Raw genomic sequence first — 20124 nt, forward strand, 5'->3', positions numbered from 1 at the left:
GAATTTTGGAATTTCACGTATAATATCGTAGCTCCATAACATGAGTATTCAATATTTTTCTCTATTCATATGTTTTTTGGTTTTTTGTTTTGTTTTGTTTTTTAATATAAGAAAAGGCCCAAACAATTTTCTGGCAAAAAGGTGTATTCTGGGATTTTCCTTCTAAGTTCTGGTACCAGTTTTCAGTTGGATTTACTGTGTGCTTACGAGAGACAACAGTTTTTCAGTACATGTTATATAAATAGTTTATTTTAAAAAATCTTAAGAAAGCAGAAAGCGACTTTCATTAGCTATATGAAATTTTACAAGTTTTAGAAATCAGTCTATATAAAAAACAACCGAACAATAATAACAGAAGGCTACAAAAAAATATAGGACCAGGATAGTAGGCAGTAGGTAGATTAAGCCCTGAGAATAATAGTTTTATAGTCATTAACAAGAACTTGATGTAGACATTGTACATGAGCATGGTGTTTCATGAAGGAAATTCTAGATGATTGTTAACTGAGGATGGTCAGATGCATAGAGATAGAATTTTAAAAGAACTTCAACAAGAATATATGATCTTACAATTACAGCACCTGGCCTGACTTGGTTTAAACTAGTCTCTTGGTCCCAACTAAAGTCAACATAAATGATTTGTCATAGCAGTAAACTTTTCTATAGACATTCCTATCCTCAAGTGTGTTGAAAAAGAAGTTTTTCTAAGAACTTCAGGGAAACTCCTGGAGAATAATCTGGATGAGTCTAAATCAATAGCTCATGTTTTACAGTCTACAAAACCACAAGAGTTGTTGGAAATTGTAAAAAAGTAGGAACCCTTAAATGGTCTCTGGAACGTTGTTTTGAAATTGTCTCATTTTGATGAGGCTATTGTCATTTTTAGAATTTAGAATTTGCTAAATAGGCTCAGCTGATTCTGTCTGCCTGACCTATGGCTTCTGTATCCAACTGACAACATCTACACAGAAGGAGGCCTCATGAGAGCTCTTCTCTTGACTGAAAGCTAAGAGAGGAACACACCCCTGGTACCCAGTGGAATGCTAGCATCTCTCCTACCCACCTCCTGTAAAGGCTCCACAAAAGGAAAATGCTGAGATGAGCAGAGAGGTATGCCTAACATCTATAGTCAGAAGACCAAAGGCATCTTCCCATAGGAAATAAAAAGCTATTAATATTCACTAACTGTATTTTAAACAGTATGATTATTACTGTATTTTACATACATGGTTGCTTAAAAGGTTCGTGGGAATTAATCTATAATTAATTAATATTAATTATAAAAAAACTTACAATAAAGGTTTTTTCTTTCAATATGGAAAAACTCCTCCTTGTCTTAACTAATATATCTAAAATTTTTTGCTTAATTAAAAAATTTTCCAGATTGGTACCTGCTTATTTGAAGCATTTCCCAAGAATATGTGATTTCCCAGTGAAATAAATAAGTCACAAATGAACCCCCATGATAATGTCTGCATTTCTAAGACAATTAAAATACTTTTACAAAATCCAAAAAGTTTCATAAAAGCATTTGATTCTGAATTATGTATTTGACTTTCCTAAACTCCATCTAGGGCAAATCTTGTCTCTCTTTTACAAATGGATATACATACAATAATGGTCATCATGTCATTATTGAATTCTAAGCCTAGTAAAAATGCTGATATCCCTTATAGAAAAACACAAGTACTCCTTGCTTCATAGAGGTGCCTCTTTAAAATCTCTCTGCCAAACCTGAAAAACTACTTACAGCTCCAAAGAGGGTACCCTGCATTCTTAATGTTTTGAGAGTCCAGTCATCTCTGCAGCCTCAGTTTCAGTGTAGCCTCTGTCTACAGCAGTTTCACATATAGATATGTTTCCTCGCTCAACAGCACAAGAAGTTGCTGACTTCATTGAAAAGGTAACAGGAGGGTCAGATGTGGGTCTTCTTCCTGATATGGCAGCTGATTGGTCAGCATACTTAGACGTCACTTCCTTCATCTTTCCGGTCCTTCTCCACTTCTTGAGAGCTTCTGTCCTCTCCTCTGGAGTGAGTCTGTCAAAGTGCTTAGCTCTCAGAATTGGAGATGGAAACAGGGAGCCCTGAAGAACTCGGTATGTAAACCTAGGTTGCAAAGAACATCACAGAGTTATTTTCACCTCCAAGTCATCATGGTATCCACAAAAAAAATACTAACCAGTTAGAAAAAGTAAAAGAGTCTGGTGTCTATGTGGCTTTAGAGGTGTAGGAGGATGTTAAGTGAATCATAAAATAGAGATCAAAAATAATAGTAAAATGAATTAATATTTGTGAAGCAATTAGAAAATAGTTAAATGCTATATAAGCATTTGGTAAATAAAGTCTGTGAAAGTAGAGATATTCATAGTTGCTACATTATAGGTTTAGTTAAATGAGAAGAATCAGGCAAAGTGTTGGCATGCAATAAGTACTGAAAAAAAAGTTACATTTTTGCATTAGTTTTATAGGGCAATTGTAAAAACTTATCACAACTTTGTTTCTTGCAGAACTAATTGGCCATGAGTATACAGATAAAACATTCTCAAAACTATTGTGAGTCTTTGATGTATGTTATTGAGATTTATACCATTAGGCAAGAAGCCCTTCTTATATCTTTTCTGTATGCTATTGAAATGATTGAGTGGACCCATGAATCACATACCTAATCCCCATAGAACTAGTAAAAATGTAATCCATGCCAGGGTGCAGTGGTGTATGCCTGTAATCCCAGTGGTTCAGGAGGTAGAGGCAGGAGGATTGCAAGTTCAAAGCCAGCCTCAGCAACTCAGCAAGGCCCTGAGCAACTTAGTGAGACTCTGTCTCAAAATAAAATATAAAACGGGCTGGGAATGTGGCTCAGTAGCCAGTGAACAGGCACCCCTGAGTTCAATCTTGGTATAAAAAATAAAAAGAGAGACTGCTACCTGCCCTTCAGTACATTCTCCCCTTTTTCCTTTTAGAACCTCTGGATTTTAGCCACTGAGAGTCTATAGATTTACATTTTGGCCAATGGATATGAGCAATAACATACAACAACTGGGTAACACCAAAAAAGAAAATGGGAAAATGCTGCTAGCCTTTCACTTTCCCCTTCTTGGGGGCAAGGGTGGGCAAAGATGTGGATATGGTGGTAAAGAATCCTCTTCAATATTACGGATCAATTCTGCAATGGGTTGAATGTTTGTCTCCTCCAGAACTCATTTTGAAATTAATTGCCATTGTAGCAATATTAAGAGGTGGGACCTTTATGACGTGATTAAGCCTTGTGGGATCCACCCTCATGAGTGGATTCGCCCTTCCACCTCTGCCATGGGAAGATATAGCATTCAAGGTGCCATCTTGGAACTGGAGTCCCCAAACATGCCAGTGCCTTAATGTTGTATTTCACAGTCTCCAGAACTGTGAACCAATACAGTTTGGTTTAAAAGTTACCCAGACTTTGGTATTCTGTTATAGCAAGAAACAAAACAAAAACAAAAAAACAAAAAACAACATCAAAAACAACAATAAACAGACCAAGACAAGGATTTGGGAGATAGAATAGCAGGAAAGGTAGAGGATGGCACCTAGGTCCTTGGATAAGCTCATGAAGTAAAGCTGCCTTGTCTTTGTGGACTGTCAACCATATCAGATTTTCCAAAAGAGAAAAATAAACCTCCCAGTTGTTTGCCTAAGCTACTTTTGTTCTCTAGCAAAACACTTGAAACCAATACTTTAAGTAGCACACAGAATGACTTCCCTCTACCTAATAGAGTGGAAAATGGTAATCCATTTTTACTAGTTGTTTCAAGGATTCCAAACCCATGAATCCACATATCTTCTTGCTGGTAAAACAAATACGATACCTGGGCAGAAGAGCAACGCAGATTGTGAGAATACAAACTAAGTAGAACACTGGATCCAGCATGTGCTCCTGCATAATCCAGTAGGGGTTGGATGGTGGGTTGCAAGTTACACACATGGCTCCAAAAGCCAAGGCAAAGAAAAAGTAGGACAAGATGCTACCAACGATCACCAGCAGGTGAATCCAAGTCTGCAAGACAAGAAGGCAGGGGAAATGCAAGGTGCCATAGCCTGCAAAATCTACTACACTAAAGAAACAGCATCTTTAAGCACTGGGAGAAAGGGTTCAATGGACCTTAGCAAACAAAACGTAAAATACTGACGAGATACAAGAAGATCCTTATTCACAAATGGCTTCTATCACTGTTAAAACTGGTAAAAACTAAATCAAGTACCAAAGATAATCATATTGATAGTTTATTTGTTATAGTCCATGCACCAGAAGATATTTGGATTTTTCTTTTAGATTTTTTTTCATATTGTCACTTGTGGGTCTATTACTTCATTAAGGTAATACCTTAATCTAGTGTTCTGCAAACTGCTGTCATTTACACATGTGGTAGACATTACAGTTGCCCACCACTAGGCATCCAGGTGGATTCTACCTCCCCTCTCCTACGACATTAAGCATGGCCGTGGGAATTACTTTGACCAGTGCGATGAGAACAGGAAGGGATATGTGAAGTGTTTAGGTTGGAAGCATGTGAGAGCTGGTGTACAATTTTCCATGTTGTCTCGTTTCCTTCCATGAATTCCCTCTAGCAACAATTCCAGGTAGTACAGATATGAGATGCAGCCTTAGCCTCAGAGCCACCCTTCAGAGACAATTGCCGCTGGGGCTTTCTGGAACATCAGCCAATGTTATATTATCAAGAACTAAATCTGTGTCCCACTACAATCTTGTTATCTTTGAGTTCATGGCAGCTTGCAATATTATTTTTCTCAATGTTTCTTTAAACCAGGCTCACTATTTAATCAAGTATCTTAATTTAGGCAAAAAGGTAGATTACTACTTGAAATGTAATATATACTATCAGCATCATCTATTATGGTGCTGAGTCTGGGGCCTTTGTTACAAAGGGATAATAGCTAAACTTGATAAAATATAATAGCATCAAACAGACTTCTTTTTTAAAAACATAATCCTATGTATGGATGGACAATCACCTTCATATTATATAGTATTCAATGTTATTTAATGCAGTATGCAGAAATGTCTAAAATCATAGGGTATACTATTGGTGGTTATGTCATGCTTTTCAAGGAAATGATGCTGTCACTATCTTTTTTTTTTTTCTAGGACTATAATTTTCAAACGAGGTCCAACATTTTCTTCTTTTTCCTCCTAAACATGCGAAGTATTTCCCCATGGTAGATATCATCACAAGAGTCATAGTGACTGCTCATTTCTGTAAAATGTACAGTCTGCTCGGGAACTGGTGGCTCACTCCAGAGTTAAAATGTTTAGCTTGATTCCCTCCCTCTTTCCCTGCCTCCCTTCTTTCCTACCCCCTATTTGAGCCCTATTTCCTCAACTTTTTCTTTTAAGATGAGCTTTTGACAAATGAGGTAGTGACTTTAAATTTAACACATTTAAATTAATTGACAGAAGAAGTTCATGTCAAGGAACAGTGGTAAAAACAAATCAGGAGGTGAGGGTGGCCAGGAGACAGGGAGTAAGAGCTTCACACTCAGAACGGCTGACTATTGATGACAAGAGACCTTGGAGTCCAGGAGCTCTGGGATTAGAAGCAATTCTCTGATGATGCATTCTCCATAGGAAGGTTGCTCTTTTTTTAGCGTTCACTCCTCTTGTTGGAGAGGACACCCAGCATTGTGTGGTCCTGGCAACCTATTTCTTTCTCCCCAGCCAAAACCTGCGAATGAAGCTAGGGGGTCAGGATTCCATCACCAGGGACTAGCCCAGTGAGGCAAGAGCAGAACAGAAGTGACTGGAGCCCTGGAGCCAATTCAGACCACACAGCCATCTTGACAAGCATGTTCACTGGTTTCAATTCCCTGGCTCTCCAGAGTCACTCTGGCTTCTCTAGGTTTTGCTTTGCCTTGCTTTGTATTATATGAATATAAAATCATCTAAGTGGTTTAATGAAAGTTTTATTTTCTCAGGTTAATTAGTTTGTCGTTGCTCATCATCAGTGGACCCCAGCTGATACATGTCAAGTGTTAGTCTCTCAAAAACACTACAAATGCCAAAGCCTGTGAGATGACCTTAGGCAGTAGCTAAAAGTTCCCCTGCAATTGCTTGAAAATGAAGTAGGTATTAAAATAACTCCAAGTATTTCAATTCTAGAATTCCCTTTACCTCATCTGATATTTGCACATATTAACCTTTATTACATTTTGGACTTGTAAGATTTGCTTATAGATGATTATGTATAAGCAAAGCAAGTGATGCCACAAATAAATATTCAACTGTACTTAGAAAAACTGCTAAAAGTAATTTGATAAATATAACCTTGTGTATTTTAAACCATGACCTCATTCAGCTATTTCCTGTTTGAAATCCATTCATTACCAGGATGGTGAATATACCCCTAATCCTCATTCATCATTCATTTGTCCATTCAAATATTTTCTGAACATCTATTCTGTGCCAGTTTTGTCCCTGATACTGGTATATAGTGGTGAATAAAATAGGCATGAATCTTGCCTCACAAAAAATTATACTCTAATGCAGAAAATAAACATGAGTCAGTAATCAAAATTAAATGAATAATTATAAATTATTACTACAGGTCTGAAAATTAGAGAATGGATGCTTAGGGAAAAGCATTTTTGCTGAGACCTAAAGTGACCTAAAATAACATTCAAATTGGGTAAAATTTATGGATACAAGGGGGAATTAAGAATATTTCCATTAAAATATACAGTGAGTGCCAGGGCCCTGATATGATAAGAAGCTCAAGGAAGCTGAGAAGTTGAAAAAAGAGATAATATGGTTCCAGCCCTCAAATAAGTGAAAATGAGGCTGGGGACAGAAGTAAGGACACCACTGCATGAGGCCTTACAGGCTATTCCAGGGCTTTCAGAGTATATTTCAGGTGCAATGGGAAGCCACTGAGGAGTTTTACACAAGGAAGAGCAAAAATATTTGTTTTCTTTTTTTAAAAAATATTATGATAAAGGCATAAAATCACTGCTTACTAGAGTCAATGTATCAGGGTTATGGCATAACATCTGTTTTTATTTTAGTTGAAAGACGTCAGCTTGGTCTTGAAGAATGTTGGCCATAGAAGTATAATTATTTTCTCAGCTTGACTCACACCTCCTGGAACCATCCATCATTGATATTACCAAGAGGACCAGGCAGGTGTTTTCTACTTCTGGTAGCAACATTTCAACCTTGGCATAATGGTACTCTATGATCACCAAAAGTAACTGTGAATCAAGCTTCTACGTGGAATCACTCTCTTCTCATGAGCACGTAATCTTCTAGGCATGATGGGTTTAGCAGGTTCACTGCTAATAGAAGACACATCCCTAAGCATAAAGAGCTTCAGGCTACCTCAGGAGCAGGAAAGTCACTCACCAAACTCTTGCTTTCAATGACCAGATGGAGGAGAATGATGAACAAAGCCGCTGTGTTGAGGGGGTTTCCAAATGTAAAGATGTCAATGTCTGAGCCCTGGTAGGTCTGCAGGAGAAGACAGCAGCAGGTGAACACCACTCGACTACAGCTCAACACAGGCTTGAGTCCTTTCTACAATGTTCCGAGTAACTGTCTTGGAGGATAAATGAACATTTCCAGAAGAGAGACTGATTCCCTCTCAGACAGGTCATCTAAGTTTTGAATTTTTCAGTTGGGATTCCTTTGTAATTTGAATCATAATTTATTTTCCTGGAAACTCTTACACATATTTATAGTTCTTTAAGGTATAGACAAATATTAAATTCGTTCCACTTAATACATCTTTGAAGCAGCTATTATGGCTGCCTATGCCTCTCCTAGGCAAATATCCCCCGTCCTACCTGTATGTCCTCAACTTCAACCAGTCCTCAAATAAACAATCTTATCTTCACCACACTCTTCTGAATACACTACAGGTGGCCTTGTCTATGTTCCTCTTGAAGCATAGAATAGCCAGACTATTCTAGTTAGGCTAATTCAAGTGATTTAATTTGAGTATCGAATGAGAATTTCTACCTTAGAGATCACCTTTTTTCTTACTTCCAAAACTGTACTTTGTTAACACCATCCATGATGGAGTAAGTGTTTTCCTCTGCAGATAGGCAGCTAATCTATGCTGCTTTGTGTTTGGTGCTAGGCTAAATTTTTAACATTAATTTTATGTTTCTGTGCTTAGTAATATTTCTTTATCTGTAAAATTGGGTCTTTTAGTTTTGAAGAGACTACTTATGGGAACTTAAATTTAACACTCTGGATGTCATACTGGTAGAATTAGTCTAAGACTAATAAAAACTTTCATATTCTAACTTTGCCCCTCTGATATTTGACTAATCTAATTAAATGGTCAGACCTTCAATTTTATTCAAGTCATTGATACATATTATTAAGCAGTTCAGGCTAATAAGAACCAAGAAGTTGGGAATGTAGCTCAAGGGTAGACCACTTGCTAGCATCCTATTATCACAAAAACTAACAACAAGAAGAAAAGAAGAGAACCAAGAGAATTCAATGAGGTATTTCATTTAATCCACTACCTAACATACTATTTAGGGGGTGGTTATAATTTAGCCAGTTAACAATCAACCTGATTTTATGAGCAATTTACACTTCTACAGGCTAATTCTGGAGCCAGAGTACAAGGAAGAATGATTCATTGATCAAATACTTACAAAATAAGGCACAAAGAAGCAGACCAGGCTTTGATAAAATGCATCCAACAAGGTGATCCAGAAGGTGAGGGGCAAGTACGCCTGGGAAAGAAACAGTGTGTTAGGGAGGGAGTAAAACTGACAAGGGTCAAGGGTCAAACAGAGTCAAGAAACAACACAAACCAGTGCTTGCTTTTGCTTCTCTGAGAGAAAATTCTATTCCTTCATTCTTTCATTCATTAAACAGGGGTGGGGGGGACTTGTCAACAATAGCAGAAAAATGAGGGCAGTTGAATGTGATTTTAAAAAAAAGTTCTTAAAGAGAATATTATGAAGCTCACTGAATTCATTTAAAATCTAATTTTGTCACTGGATCAATTTCCTTTTGGTGCTCGGGGTCAAACCTGGGGTCTCCTGCATGCTAAGTATGTGCTCTACCTCTGAGCTATATCCTCAACCCCTTTTGGATTGATTTTAAATCTACCTGAAGCAGGGTGAGTAATCCTAACTTTTCATTTCCTATTGATCAGAAAGTACTATTCTGAAAACTTCTCCAAATCCATCTACTTCTCTATATCTTCCACCCAGTTTGCCATCAGCTCCTCTATAAGCCTGGAAAGCAATCTAAATGTCTCCTTTACTCTCTTTCCTACCCTCATCCAGTCGTCCCATACCAGACAGTTGGCTTTCTGAAAATGTAAATTAATTCATGCTATCTCTCTAACTAATTAAACTGACTCCTTTCAGTCAGTCCAGTGCCTTCCTGCTGTGTTTACAATACAATCTTAAGTTCCTTCTCAGGACCTATAGGATCCTGCATGGTCTGTCCACACAATAGGTTTCCAAGATCTCTTCTTACATTATTATCCCACAGCACGGACTTTAATGCCAGATCCATTCCTTCCTGTGCTCTTCTCTCTCTCTATGCTCTTCTCACATGATTGGTTCCTCATTATCCATATCCTATTGTAAACACCACCTCCCCAGAAAGGCACAACACACCAGTCTAAACATCATGCCCACTCATCCCTTACTACCATGGCATCCTTAGCCGTTGCTCATCAGATCACCTTATTTGTTTACTTAATGAAATTCTGGTTATCTCTATTGAATGCAAATTTTATAGAGAATGACTATGACTCTTATTTCAAGTAATCAAAACAGTGTTTGGTACAGAGCAGGTACTAAACAAATATTTATTGGGCTAATAAGCTATTCTATAATAGCTCATGTACTAAACTGCTTCCTACCCAGAGCTTGTAAAAAGAGAGAAAGATCAAGTAGAGACATTAGTCAAAATTGAAAATGGGTCCTCAAAGAAGAGCCAATTCTTATTGAAAGTTAATGTGTGTGAAAATGGATTGAGGCTACATTCAGACCCAGCATGGAAGAGTTGGGTGTGTGTTATTGACAGGTGCCATGGAAAAAAAAAGAAACATGTGTGTCATATTCCTGAACTAGTTCTTCTTTTCTTGGTATGTTTTTCTTAGCCTTTTTTTCTTTCAGTGCAAACAGAATCTGAAACCTCCTTGAAATGTCTATTGCTTCTTGAAGAATAAAGCCTTATATATACAAATTCCCCATATGCATTATTCCATTCTTCAAAAAACTATACTTCTTTGTCCTTTAGAAAAATCAAAGCACTGAGGTTCATTTTCCACTCTATGTTTTCCCAGTATCTCTTACTATTTCCTCATGGGAAATGATGGGATATTCTGTCTGTCTTTCTTCACATGTCCGTTGCTCCTAGACCAGAAGCAGCACGGTCCAATAGAGGAAGAGAGTGTGTTAGGGACACACTCAAAGGGACAAAAAGGGATAACCAAAATGCCACTGGACAAGAGAGAAAGATCTAGGGATAAGTTAAACTATGACTTCACACTTCTGGGAGAAGAGAGGCTGTTCAAAAAAAACCGAGACTGAAAAGGTAAAAAGTATGGGCTGGGGATGTGGCTCAAGCGGTAGCGCGCTCGCCTGGCATGCGTGCGGCCCGGGTTCGATCCTCAGCACCACATACAAACAAAGATGTTGTGTCTGCCGAAAACTAAAAATAAATATTAAAAATTCTCTCTCTCTCTCACACACACCTCTCTCTTAAAAAAAAAATAAAAAATGAAAAGGTAAAAAGTACACTTCCCCATGGTCACATGAAGAAGAGGACTTATAACAGGAGTAAAGAGAAAAGAGACAAGTGTAAGATAAATCCCTGACTGGAGGGATTCACTCATGGAATCTCCTGGAAAAATAAATGGAAAATCTGAACATGAAGTAAAAGGAAAGAGGACTGTGTGTGTGATAAGAGATAGGGAAGAGGTGATAGCTTCTTGGAAGGGGATCCTCTGACTGTAGACTTCCAGACTCTTCTGGTTGAGGAGATTCTGTAGCCCTGAAGTGTACGTTTTGTGACACCAAAGACAGGAAATGATCTAAACATAAAGCTGAATTTGCTTAGAGGCCGAGTTCAAAGAGAGGACACATTCTAGAAGGAAAGTCAATGAAATTACCTGTTGCTGGGAATCTGTCTGCTATTATCATGTTTTATAAAATAGGCCAGCTCAGTAGAATAATGTGGTCAGAGAAATGATAACAGGGTCCAACAGCAGGAAACAATGAGTTCAATTTTCCCAAGAGTAAGACCAGTTACAATCTTCAGTCTGTACAAATGGGCTTCTAAAACACTAGCTATAGAAAGTTTGAAAGCCTCTCTTCTTTCCCCAATTGACTTTAATTTAACTTAGGCCTAAGGTGCACCCTTAACAATATCAACCACAAAATCCTGTTATCCTGTCCTTGAACTTTAAGTCACACTGGACTTCTTTAGGGAAATGCCATATAGTTTCTTGATTTGAATGAGCTGGATGATCTTCCTGAAGCCTGACTTCCCTGTGATGACTCTTCCAGACAGCTAAAGATACTAGGTAATTTTCCCTTCCATGAAAGGCTGTTCAAGTAAAAATAAAGTTAGACGGATGAAAATAAATGCATCATTTTACAAATTTCTCATTTCCTCAAGTTTCTGTTAATTCTGGGGAATAAAATAAAAATATGAAAAGCTGAATGTGGTTAGAAATTTTACATATATTCTTTTCCTTAATCTTCATACCATGTCCATATAGTAAATAAACTGAAACACAGGCAAGTTAAATAACTTGGTCACATGCCACAGACCCAGAATGAGGGGTCTGGCTAAATACAGTTAAATAGAACCCATTACATCTCACACATGCTGATCCATGTCAATGTCAAGTGGAGCCAACACACAGATTTCCTATGATATGTGTCACTTGTTCTGTCCACTACTTCTACAGCAAACCCTTTGTCTTAATCCATTGAGTCCATCTCTGTCCTGGGGGAGTGATGGTTATCCCAGACATGGTCAAAAAGAAACTGATCCTTCTAAGCACAGTGTTAAACACAGGAAAATACATGTGACAAGCTAGGCCAAGAGTCAGAGCCAGGAAATTTACAATTGCTTGAAGAATAACAATGTTCTATCACCATTACTCCTGGATTTTACAGCTATGTGAGCCAATCCATTTCCCTTTTCCATCAAGCTAATCTGAGCTAATATAATGGGATATACATATATATATGTGTATATATATATATATATATATACTTAGATAATATAAATATTTAATATAACTATATAAATATTTATACATATATTTATTTTACATATATGTTTTATATATGTATATATGTATGATTTGGAAGGGGGTCATTGAAAAATGTTAGTCAGAACTCTGGCTAACAGAATTCTTTTCTCAACCCTGAAACATTGGACCAGGTAGACCACTTGGCTTTGTCCACTTACAGGTGTCTAAAGCTCCTGGTTCAGCTCAGTCCCTGAAATCCTAACAATGTTTTTCTGACAGCACTTTGGATTTCTGACCGTGGGTGGGAAACTCAAGATCTAAAAAGCACATCAGAAGCATCAGAGTTCTTGCTGCCACTTAACACAAAAGTAGACAGCAGGGGCTTAGGGATCAGGCTTCAATTATGCCACTCATTAGCTCTGTGACTTGACCAGATTACCAAAGGCAATTCCTTATACTTGACTTTCCTCATCTGCAAAGTACAGATTACAATAGCACCTACCTTGCAGGGATATTTTGAGAATTAAATTTATGCATGTTAAGCATTTAGAATAGTACCTGACATTGTATAAATGTTCTTAAGTTCAATATTAAAATTGGCTACTATTAATTTTATAAAAGAAGAACTAGAAAGAGAAGACTTTTTAGACAGACCCCTACCTCTTAATAGGCAATTACAGTCCTCTATGTAAGAGATAATGAGGGAATGATAGAAGCAAGGGATTAGCTGTCTGATTTTGGGAAAAATAACCTCTTTGAAGTTCAGATTCCCTATTTAAAAATGGAAACAATACTGGGTTCTATCTCAAAAGGTTTTCTTTAAGATAAATAAGGCCTGGAATATTTAATAGTTAGCAGAATAAATGGTACAGTAGGGTCTAATAAATGCTAAATAGTATTAGCATTATTAGTTGTGGGGTTGCAAACATGGGATTTCTTCTTATGAGTAACAAGGCCTTTAATTGATTTATCCATGTTCATATCAGAGATGAATAATTTAGTATCTGCCCTGGAGTAGAGATCCTTTAAAACAATCAGACATTTTAAATAGTTCTGAGTAGACTGCAATATTTGGATTGGGTTGATTGACAAATACACTGGCTTTGACCATGGGATGCATCTAAGCCTTTTTGCCTTGGCACTTACCTCTGATTTCTGACCACTCTGATAAAGTTCAGGCAATTGCATGAGAGTCTCTGCAGACACATCCTTCTCCAAAACACCATAAATGACCGGAGGAGCAGATGTGAAGAGGAGGTTGAAGAAGATCAAAACCCAATAGTCAGTCATGGATGTTCCTGAAAACCCACAAAAAAACTGGTACCAGAAAAGGAGGTTCACATAAGCCTAGGACACAAAGAGAAACATTCGGATCTTAGAAACTGGCAGTGCATACTGTAACCACACATTCTACATGTTGCAATTTTAAGCTGTGTAACCTCAGCTGCTCTGCAAAAAAGCAAGGCCACAACTTGCCTGGCAGTTTTGTTTTTTTTTTTTTTTTGTAAATGTGTTATTAAGTAAAATAAAGATGGCACTATTCCAAATGCTTTACAAATAATCCATTTAATCTTCATAACAACTTGGGAATTCATTTATTCCATTTTACAGATGAGTAAACCGAATGCAAAGAACTAAATGTTTGTGCACTCCCAAATTCATATATTCAAATCTTAATCCCCAGTGTGATGGTATCAGGAGGTTGAACCCTTGAGAAATAAGTAGATCATGATGGTAGAGCACCCTGATCTCAGATTTCCAGCCTCCAGAAACTGTGAGAAGTAAAGTTCTGTTGTTTATAAGCCATCCATCTTTGGTGTTCTGTTACAGCAGCCTGAACAGACAGACACTGAGGCACAGTGAGGCTGAAGAATTTACCCAAAGCCACCCAACTGATGAATGACAGTCAGTGATCAACTGAGACATTTTTGTTCTAGATGAAGAGAACCTAACCCAGAGCCTGGCACAGAGCAGGCACTACACAAATGTTCATTTTCTTGTTTTCTGCTTTCATAGTTATTTCTCAGTGGTGAGATGGTACCAGCAGAGTGGCCAACCATCCCAGTGCGGCTGAGACTGCAGGATTCCCAGGCAGTGAGACCCTCATGCTAAAACTGGAAAGTCCCAGGCAAACCTGACCAATAGGGTGCTCTAGAAGCCAGGCACATGCATCCTATGTGGTTTTACTAGTACTTCCTCTCAGACAAACCAAGCCCACGGTACTCAGCTCTCAAACTGATTAAGGCAAAGGAAAAGACACTGGGCTTAGGTTCAGAGGGTTTTGTTTCAAGGCTTAACGATACTGCCTATTGATTAGCTTTAGGTCATTTTCCCAATCTTTCTAAATTTTGGTTTCCTCTTGTGTAGAATGAGGCTTATATCAACCCAGGACTTAACATCAAGATCAAGTTAGAAAGTATTCAGGCCTTGTGAAGTGTCTTACAAATGTTAAGATGACATTGGCATCACGAATACACGAGAACACCTTATATCGAGGGCCACAATTCTTAGATTAAACTTTCATTGTAGCGTGTGGACATGTACTATGCTTGGATCCCAAAAAGATAAACATAGTAGATACACATGGCTTGACACATTACCCTGGGATATGGATCCATAGTCTTCATCAATATCTCAAAAGCCTGACACCCAAGAAATACAATCTCAAAAAGATAAGCTATTTTAATGGCTTCTACTCTTGGTTCATTTCTCCATAGCTTATAAAATATCCACTAATTAGCTAGGTAAGTAAGAAGTAGAGATCAAGTCTATAGGATATCATTCTAAATGAGTATCTAAGGATTACAAAGCCGAAATGGCAGGTCCTAATTCCCTGGTGGTACACTCCACTAACTAAAGTGCTCTCCATCTCCAAGAACATGTAGTTTCTTTTCCTGTTATTTCTGCTTATTAACCCTTGGGTTTAATCTCAGATTAAAAGCAGGAAGGTAGGAGTGGCTTGCATCATAATAGGAAAAAGATAGAAATAAGCAAAGTATTCAAAAAAATAAATACTTGGGAGAGAGACTCCTTTCTAAAAATCATGGAACATTTAAGTCAAAATTTTAAAAGTTATAACTTTTCCCAGAATCATAAACTGAAGCAGAGACTTTATATGTTCAAATATTTTTATAAAGTGTCTGAGTATAATTAAACTTTGACTAAATGTGCTAATGTGACTTAGTAAAGAACTTCCTAAAAAGTTCATTGTGCCATATGAAAAAATAATGTTCCTGCCCTTGCTTTCTCCTCTCTCTGTCTCTCACACACACATACACACATACAGAGAGAGAGAGAGAGAGAGAGAGAGAGAGAGAGAGAGAAATCTAAATTATCCATTTACATATTGGGATATCTTAAAAATGACCTATTATTTTTCTCTAAAGATGATATTTCAATAGAGTGATATAAACTAGTCTACTACTTGCATGCTATATGTGGACTTTAAAGATGGAATTGGCCTAAAAATCATGATGTATTTATATAATCAACCCACTAACAAGATATCTAAGTGAATCAATGTGAAGTCAACCTGATTTTATGAGAAGGAAAGGAAATATAAATGAGATGCTGAAGAACAGAAGTTAGAACTTCCAGTCAAATTCTGCCCTTTTGGGAGTTACATAAAACAACAGAAAGGTCCATTACTATTAAGTAACTTCCAAGCCCAAATAGACTACATAAGGTGGATAGAAAATTCCCAAGGCTGTGAGTGTTGCCTCCAGGCTGGACATGATATGGGACTTCATCTGTATCTGTCTCTAGTACACCACAGGAGACATCGATTGAGGACAGCAGATATTTTTTTATCTCCAGTAAAATGGAAGCAAACCTTTTCATTTTATACTGTCAGCATTGAATGTTTCATAATTCTGTTTGTCAGAATCTTTTTATAGAAGGCCAAAAATTGGATTTTAAATGAACCAGACAGAACTTAATTGAATTCAAATGCATAGGGAGTACCAGGGACAGGCCTTGCAATTTGCTGTCAACAGTTCAGACACACATGCTCCCAGATTATTTCTGGTAAGACAGCAGGACTGCTTCTGCTTGTTCCCCAAACACCAATAATGTGAGCTTAGCCTAGGACAATTGTCCTTGATACAACCAAGATTAAAACAGGGGGGTGGGGAGGGGACAAATTCTTACATACCACATTTTTGTAGAAAAAATAGAGGATCATGTTGGAAAGTCGTGTGTAACACCAGTGTCCATGGACAAGAAGGAGCTTGCTCAGATGTCTGAACCGAGAAATGGCGAAGTCACTGGCCATCACAGCCTGCAGACGCAATGGGGAGAGAAGGCCACCCTGAGCAACAGAACCTGCTACAACAGCCACAGCCTGGCACAGACTGCCTGACCCCCATTACACTCCAACTAATCAAATCTACACTGCATGTAAATAGAAAGAGAACACACACACACACACACACACACACACACACACACACGTAGCAGCAATAACAAAACCAAACTATATACAAAGCTAATACTACACTTTCTGAAATGGTCACATGAAATAAGACTTTGGTTCCTAGCATGCAATAGAAATCAGGTCCCTTAGCAAGAACTTTGTCTTCTGCATTACAATATGATTTTGCTTCTCTCTCTCTCTCTCTCTCTCTCTCTCTCTCTCTCTCTCTCTCTCTTTAAATATTTATTTTTATTTGTAGTTGGACACAATATCTTTATTTGTTTATTTTTATGTGGTGCTGAGGATCAAATCCAGGGCCTCGCATGTGCTAAGCAAGCTTTCTACCGCTAAGTCACAACCCCAGCCCATGTTTTTGCTTCTCTTGAGTGAAGAAAATATTAAAAACTCTTACAGTCAGGACTTCTTATACCTTTGTATAATGGATCAAGCAAAGAAGAATCCAAAGCTCTCATCTTTCATGGAGATGTTGTCATATATAATTCTTGGGAAACCTTGCTCTAATATTCCACTTTCTACTGACAGCCCTTGATCCATACATTAAATATAGTCTTTCAGATTACATGCTTTTATCTGAAGTTTGTGCCTAAAATATGAAGGAACACACACACACACACACACACACACACACACACACACGCAAATAGGATACTCCCATCTCCCTCTTGCTAACCATCTCACATCCTCCCCTTTCCCTTCCCTTCCCTACTCATCCTAAAGATCTTTATATATTTATTCAAATTCTTATGGTTTTCCTCAGTGTCAGAACTTACATAGCTATTGTAGGGCTAAAAAATAAAATCCCATGATTTAAATATTCTCTATTTTTAAAACAGAACAATGACCCATACAACTAAAATTTCCCAGGAAAATACTGTAACATTCATCATGTAAATAATCCATGAATGAATCGATACATTTCCAGTTTCCAACTCTTAGCTAACCACATAGCCTCATTTTACCATGGAGAAGGTTGCCCTCAGATTGGCAGGTCAAGGTCATGGTCTTTGGATGCACAACATCTACTCACTTGCATGCCTTCTTGACCTGAGACCCCAACCCCGATGTCTGCCACTTGTATCATGCTAACATCATTGGCACCATCACCTTCATGAGACAGGAGAAAAGGTGAGAAACACATGAGGAATAAAGATGCATATTTTGCAATTCAGTAGAGGCTATGCATGCGAAAAACAATAGCTTTCAAGGTTTATTCCATTTCCCCAAGTTACTTGGAAGCTAATTAAGCAGAGATTAAATGTAATGTCCCAATGCCATCAGGAAGAATTTGAAACTCAATAGTGTCTTAAGGTCCTTCTGTTATGGCATACACCTACCTCAACTAAATAACCCTTATTTCCATGCCACTCATACTGCTTTCAATTCTCCAGCTTTATCTGCTCCTTCTACACAGGTAACACCTCTCTCTCTCTCTCTCTCTCTCTCTCTCTCTCTCTCTCTCTCTCTTTTTATAATATTGTCTTCATCATCACCACATCCTCTTGATGAATTCCACTTGTTCTTAATCGCAGATTAGACATGATTTTCTCTGGGAAAAACTTCTCCTATTCCTTTTAGATAAGATGCCCCTTCCTTAGGCTTTAGTACCACCCTGTACATCTCTATCATACCTATCACATGACATTATGGTTAAATGTAGATTTTTTTGGTCTCCTCCAACATGGGGAGCTTCCTAGAAAGAGGTATTACACTCCTGCTGGTAATGAACTGATATTGTTCCTAAATATCAACTTGCTAATCATTCATCTGTTTTCTGGTAATAGCACCCTGTTATTCTTTGGGAACTCTGCATTCATGTGATTTGTTAGAGTGAATCCAAACACTCATATTTATGGGTGGGAAACTGACCCAGATTTGGAAATCAACATATTTTATTACCTGGCCTTAGTGATTGTTCTATCATGGGCATATGATTCAACCTAATTAATATAATCATAAAGTCCAGGGATTCTAGCTTCAGGGATACCTTGAATAATTCATTTATTTATATGTTTGTTCAACAAGATAACCAACAGAATTTCACCCTTTCTCATCTAAATATTTAAGTGTCTTAGAACTTCACCTCACACCACTTCTCTCCATTTATACTCATTCTTTGGTGGTCTTACAATAAATACCAAACGTTTCTGATATTTACCAGACTTCAGATTCACCAATTTATATCTCTATTCAATTCCTCACTGCTCAATTCCAGACCTTTATTCTAGCTGCATACTTCACATATTTGCTCACATTCCTAATGGACTTTTCAAACTTCTCAAGTGTTAAGACCCAACTCCTAATTCCCTCCGACTCCATCTCAGTAAATGGTGGCTCTATTCTTTCTACTCTTAGACTGAGACTTGGTATTCCCTTTGGCAACTCTTTCCCTCATGTAACACAACCTCATGTAACGTCACCAGCTTTTTTCTTAAACCTTGTTGGCTTGCTCCCATTTAGGCCCACGCCATCGCTCTTCCCTGAATTATTTCAGTATCCTCCCATTTTCCTTCCCTTTGTAACCCAACAATAGCAGGCAACAAGATTCTTTAAATATAAGGTAGATCAGGTCCCATCTTTGCTTGAAATATTCTACTTGCTTTTCATCTCTTCAGAGTAGAGCCAAAATTTTGTAATGGCCATTTTGACCCTTGAGATCTGGCCACCTGCCCTTTATGAAACTTCTCAACCCTTTAGTAACCTTCAGAAATCTCCTCCCTTGGCTAATCTGCTCTGGCCTTGGACACAGAAAACATGGTCCACCTCACGGCTTTTACTTTTGCCATCCTCTCTGCCAGGAATGTTCTCCCCCGGATCTTCTGCAGCTCCCTTATCATTCCCTCACGTCTGCTCACAGACAGTCTTAGCAGTGAGACCTTCTCTGAAATTTTAACTCCTTTCACCTTCTCTAATGGTCCACATTCCCCATCTTTGTTCCCCCCAGTAGCATTTGTCCCTATCTCATAGCTTCCACATTTGTGTCTTTTGTTCGTTTATTCTGTTACATCCTCCTACTAGATGGAGGCTCCTTAAGAAAAGGAATTTGGTCAATTTTATATACTGTTATTTCTCCACTGTCTGGGAAAAAAAGCTTGGAACAAAGAAGATATTCAATAGATATTTGTTGGATGTTTAAATAAATGAGTTGTTCATGAACCTGAAGTTAACTTTCCTGAAGGTAGAACTGGATTTTTCAGTTCTAGGAGACAACGTTCCACTCTGCTTAAATGTTGAGTTGGGGGTCTGCCATGGATCCCAAGGAGTCCTGACTATTATATTGTTTTCTGTGTCACATACCTAACATCTGGTTCAGAGCAGGTGGTCAAATAAGAGATGAAGGGACAGATAGAGGAGATGGGGGGGATGAAGGGATATGGAGAGGAAGGGGAGAGAAAGTGTGGAAGAAAAAGGACAGACAGAAGGGCAGGCATACAGAACAATGGACAGGCAGG

General features: G+C 38.0%; 1 protein-coding gene across 1 annotated transcript in view; it reads right to left on the bottom strand.

Moving 5' to 3' along the window:
- Positions 1-231: 231 nt before the first annotated feature.
- The window catches only part of Atp10d (ATPase phospholipid transporting 10D (putative)), a 104535-nt gene continuing 84642 nt past the window's right edge, over positions 232-20124 (bottom strand). The window contains exons 17-23 of the mRNA XM_026386600.2: positions 17703-17779; positions 16394-16519; positions 13387-13587; positions 8663-8743; positions 7395-7499; positions 3847-4034; positions 232-2107 (exon numbers count right to left, since the gene is read on the bottom strand). Of these exons, the coding sequence (XP_026242385.2) occupies positions 1777-2107; positions 3847-4034; positions 7395-7499; positions 8663-8743; positions 13387-13587; positions 16394-16519; positions 17703-17779 (1109 nt within the window). The 3' untranslated portion in view covers positions 232-1776. The remainder of the gene's footprint in view (positions 2108-3846; positions 4035-7394; positions 7500-8662; positions 8744-13386; positions 13588-16393; positions 16520-17702; positions 17780-20124) is intronic.

Source organism: Urocitellus parryii, chromosome 10, assembly GCF_045843805.1.
Source record: "Urocitellus parryii isolate mUroPar1 chromosome 10, mUroPar1.hap1, whole genome shotgun sequence".
In the NCBI taxonomy this organism is placed as follows: Eukaryota; Metazoa; Chordata; class Mammalia; order Rodentia; family Sciuridae; genus Urocitellus; species Urocitellus parryii.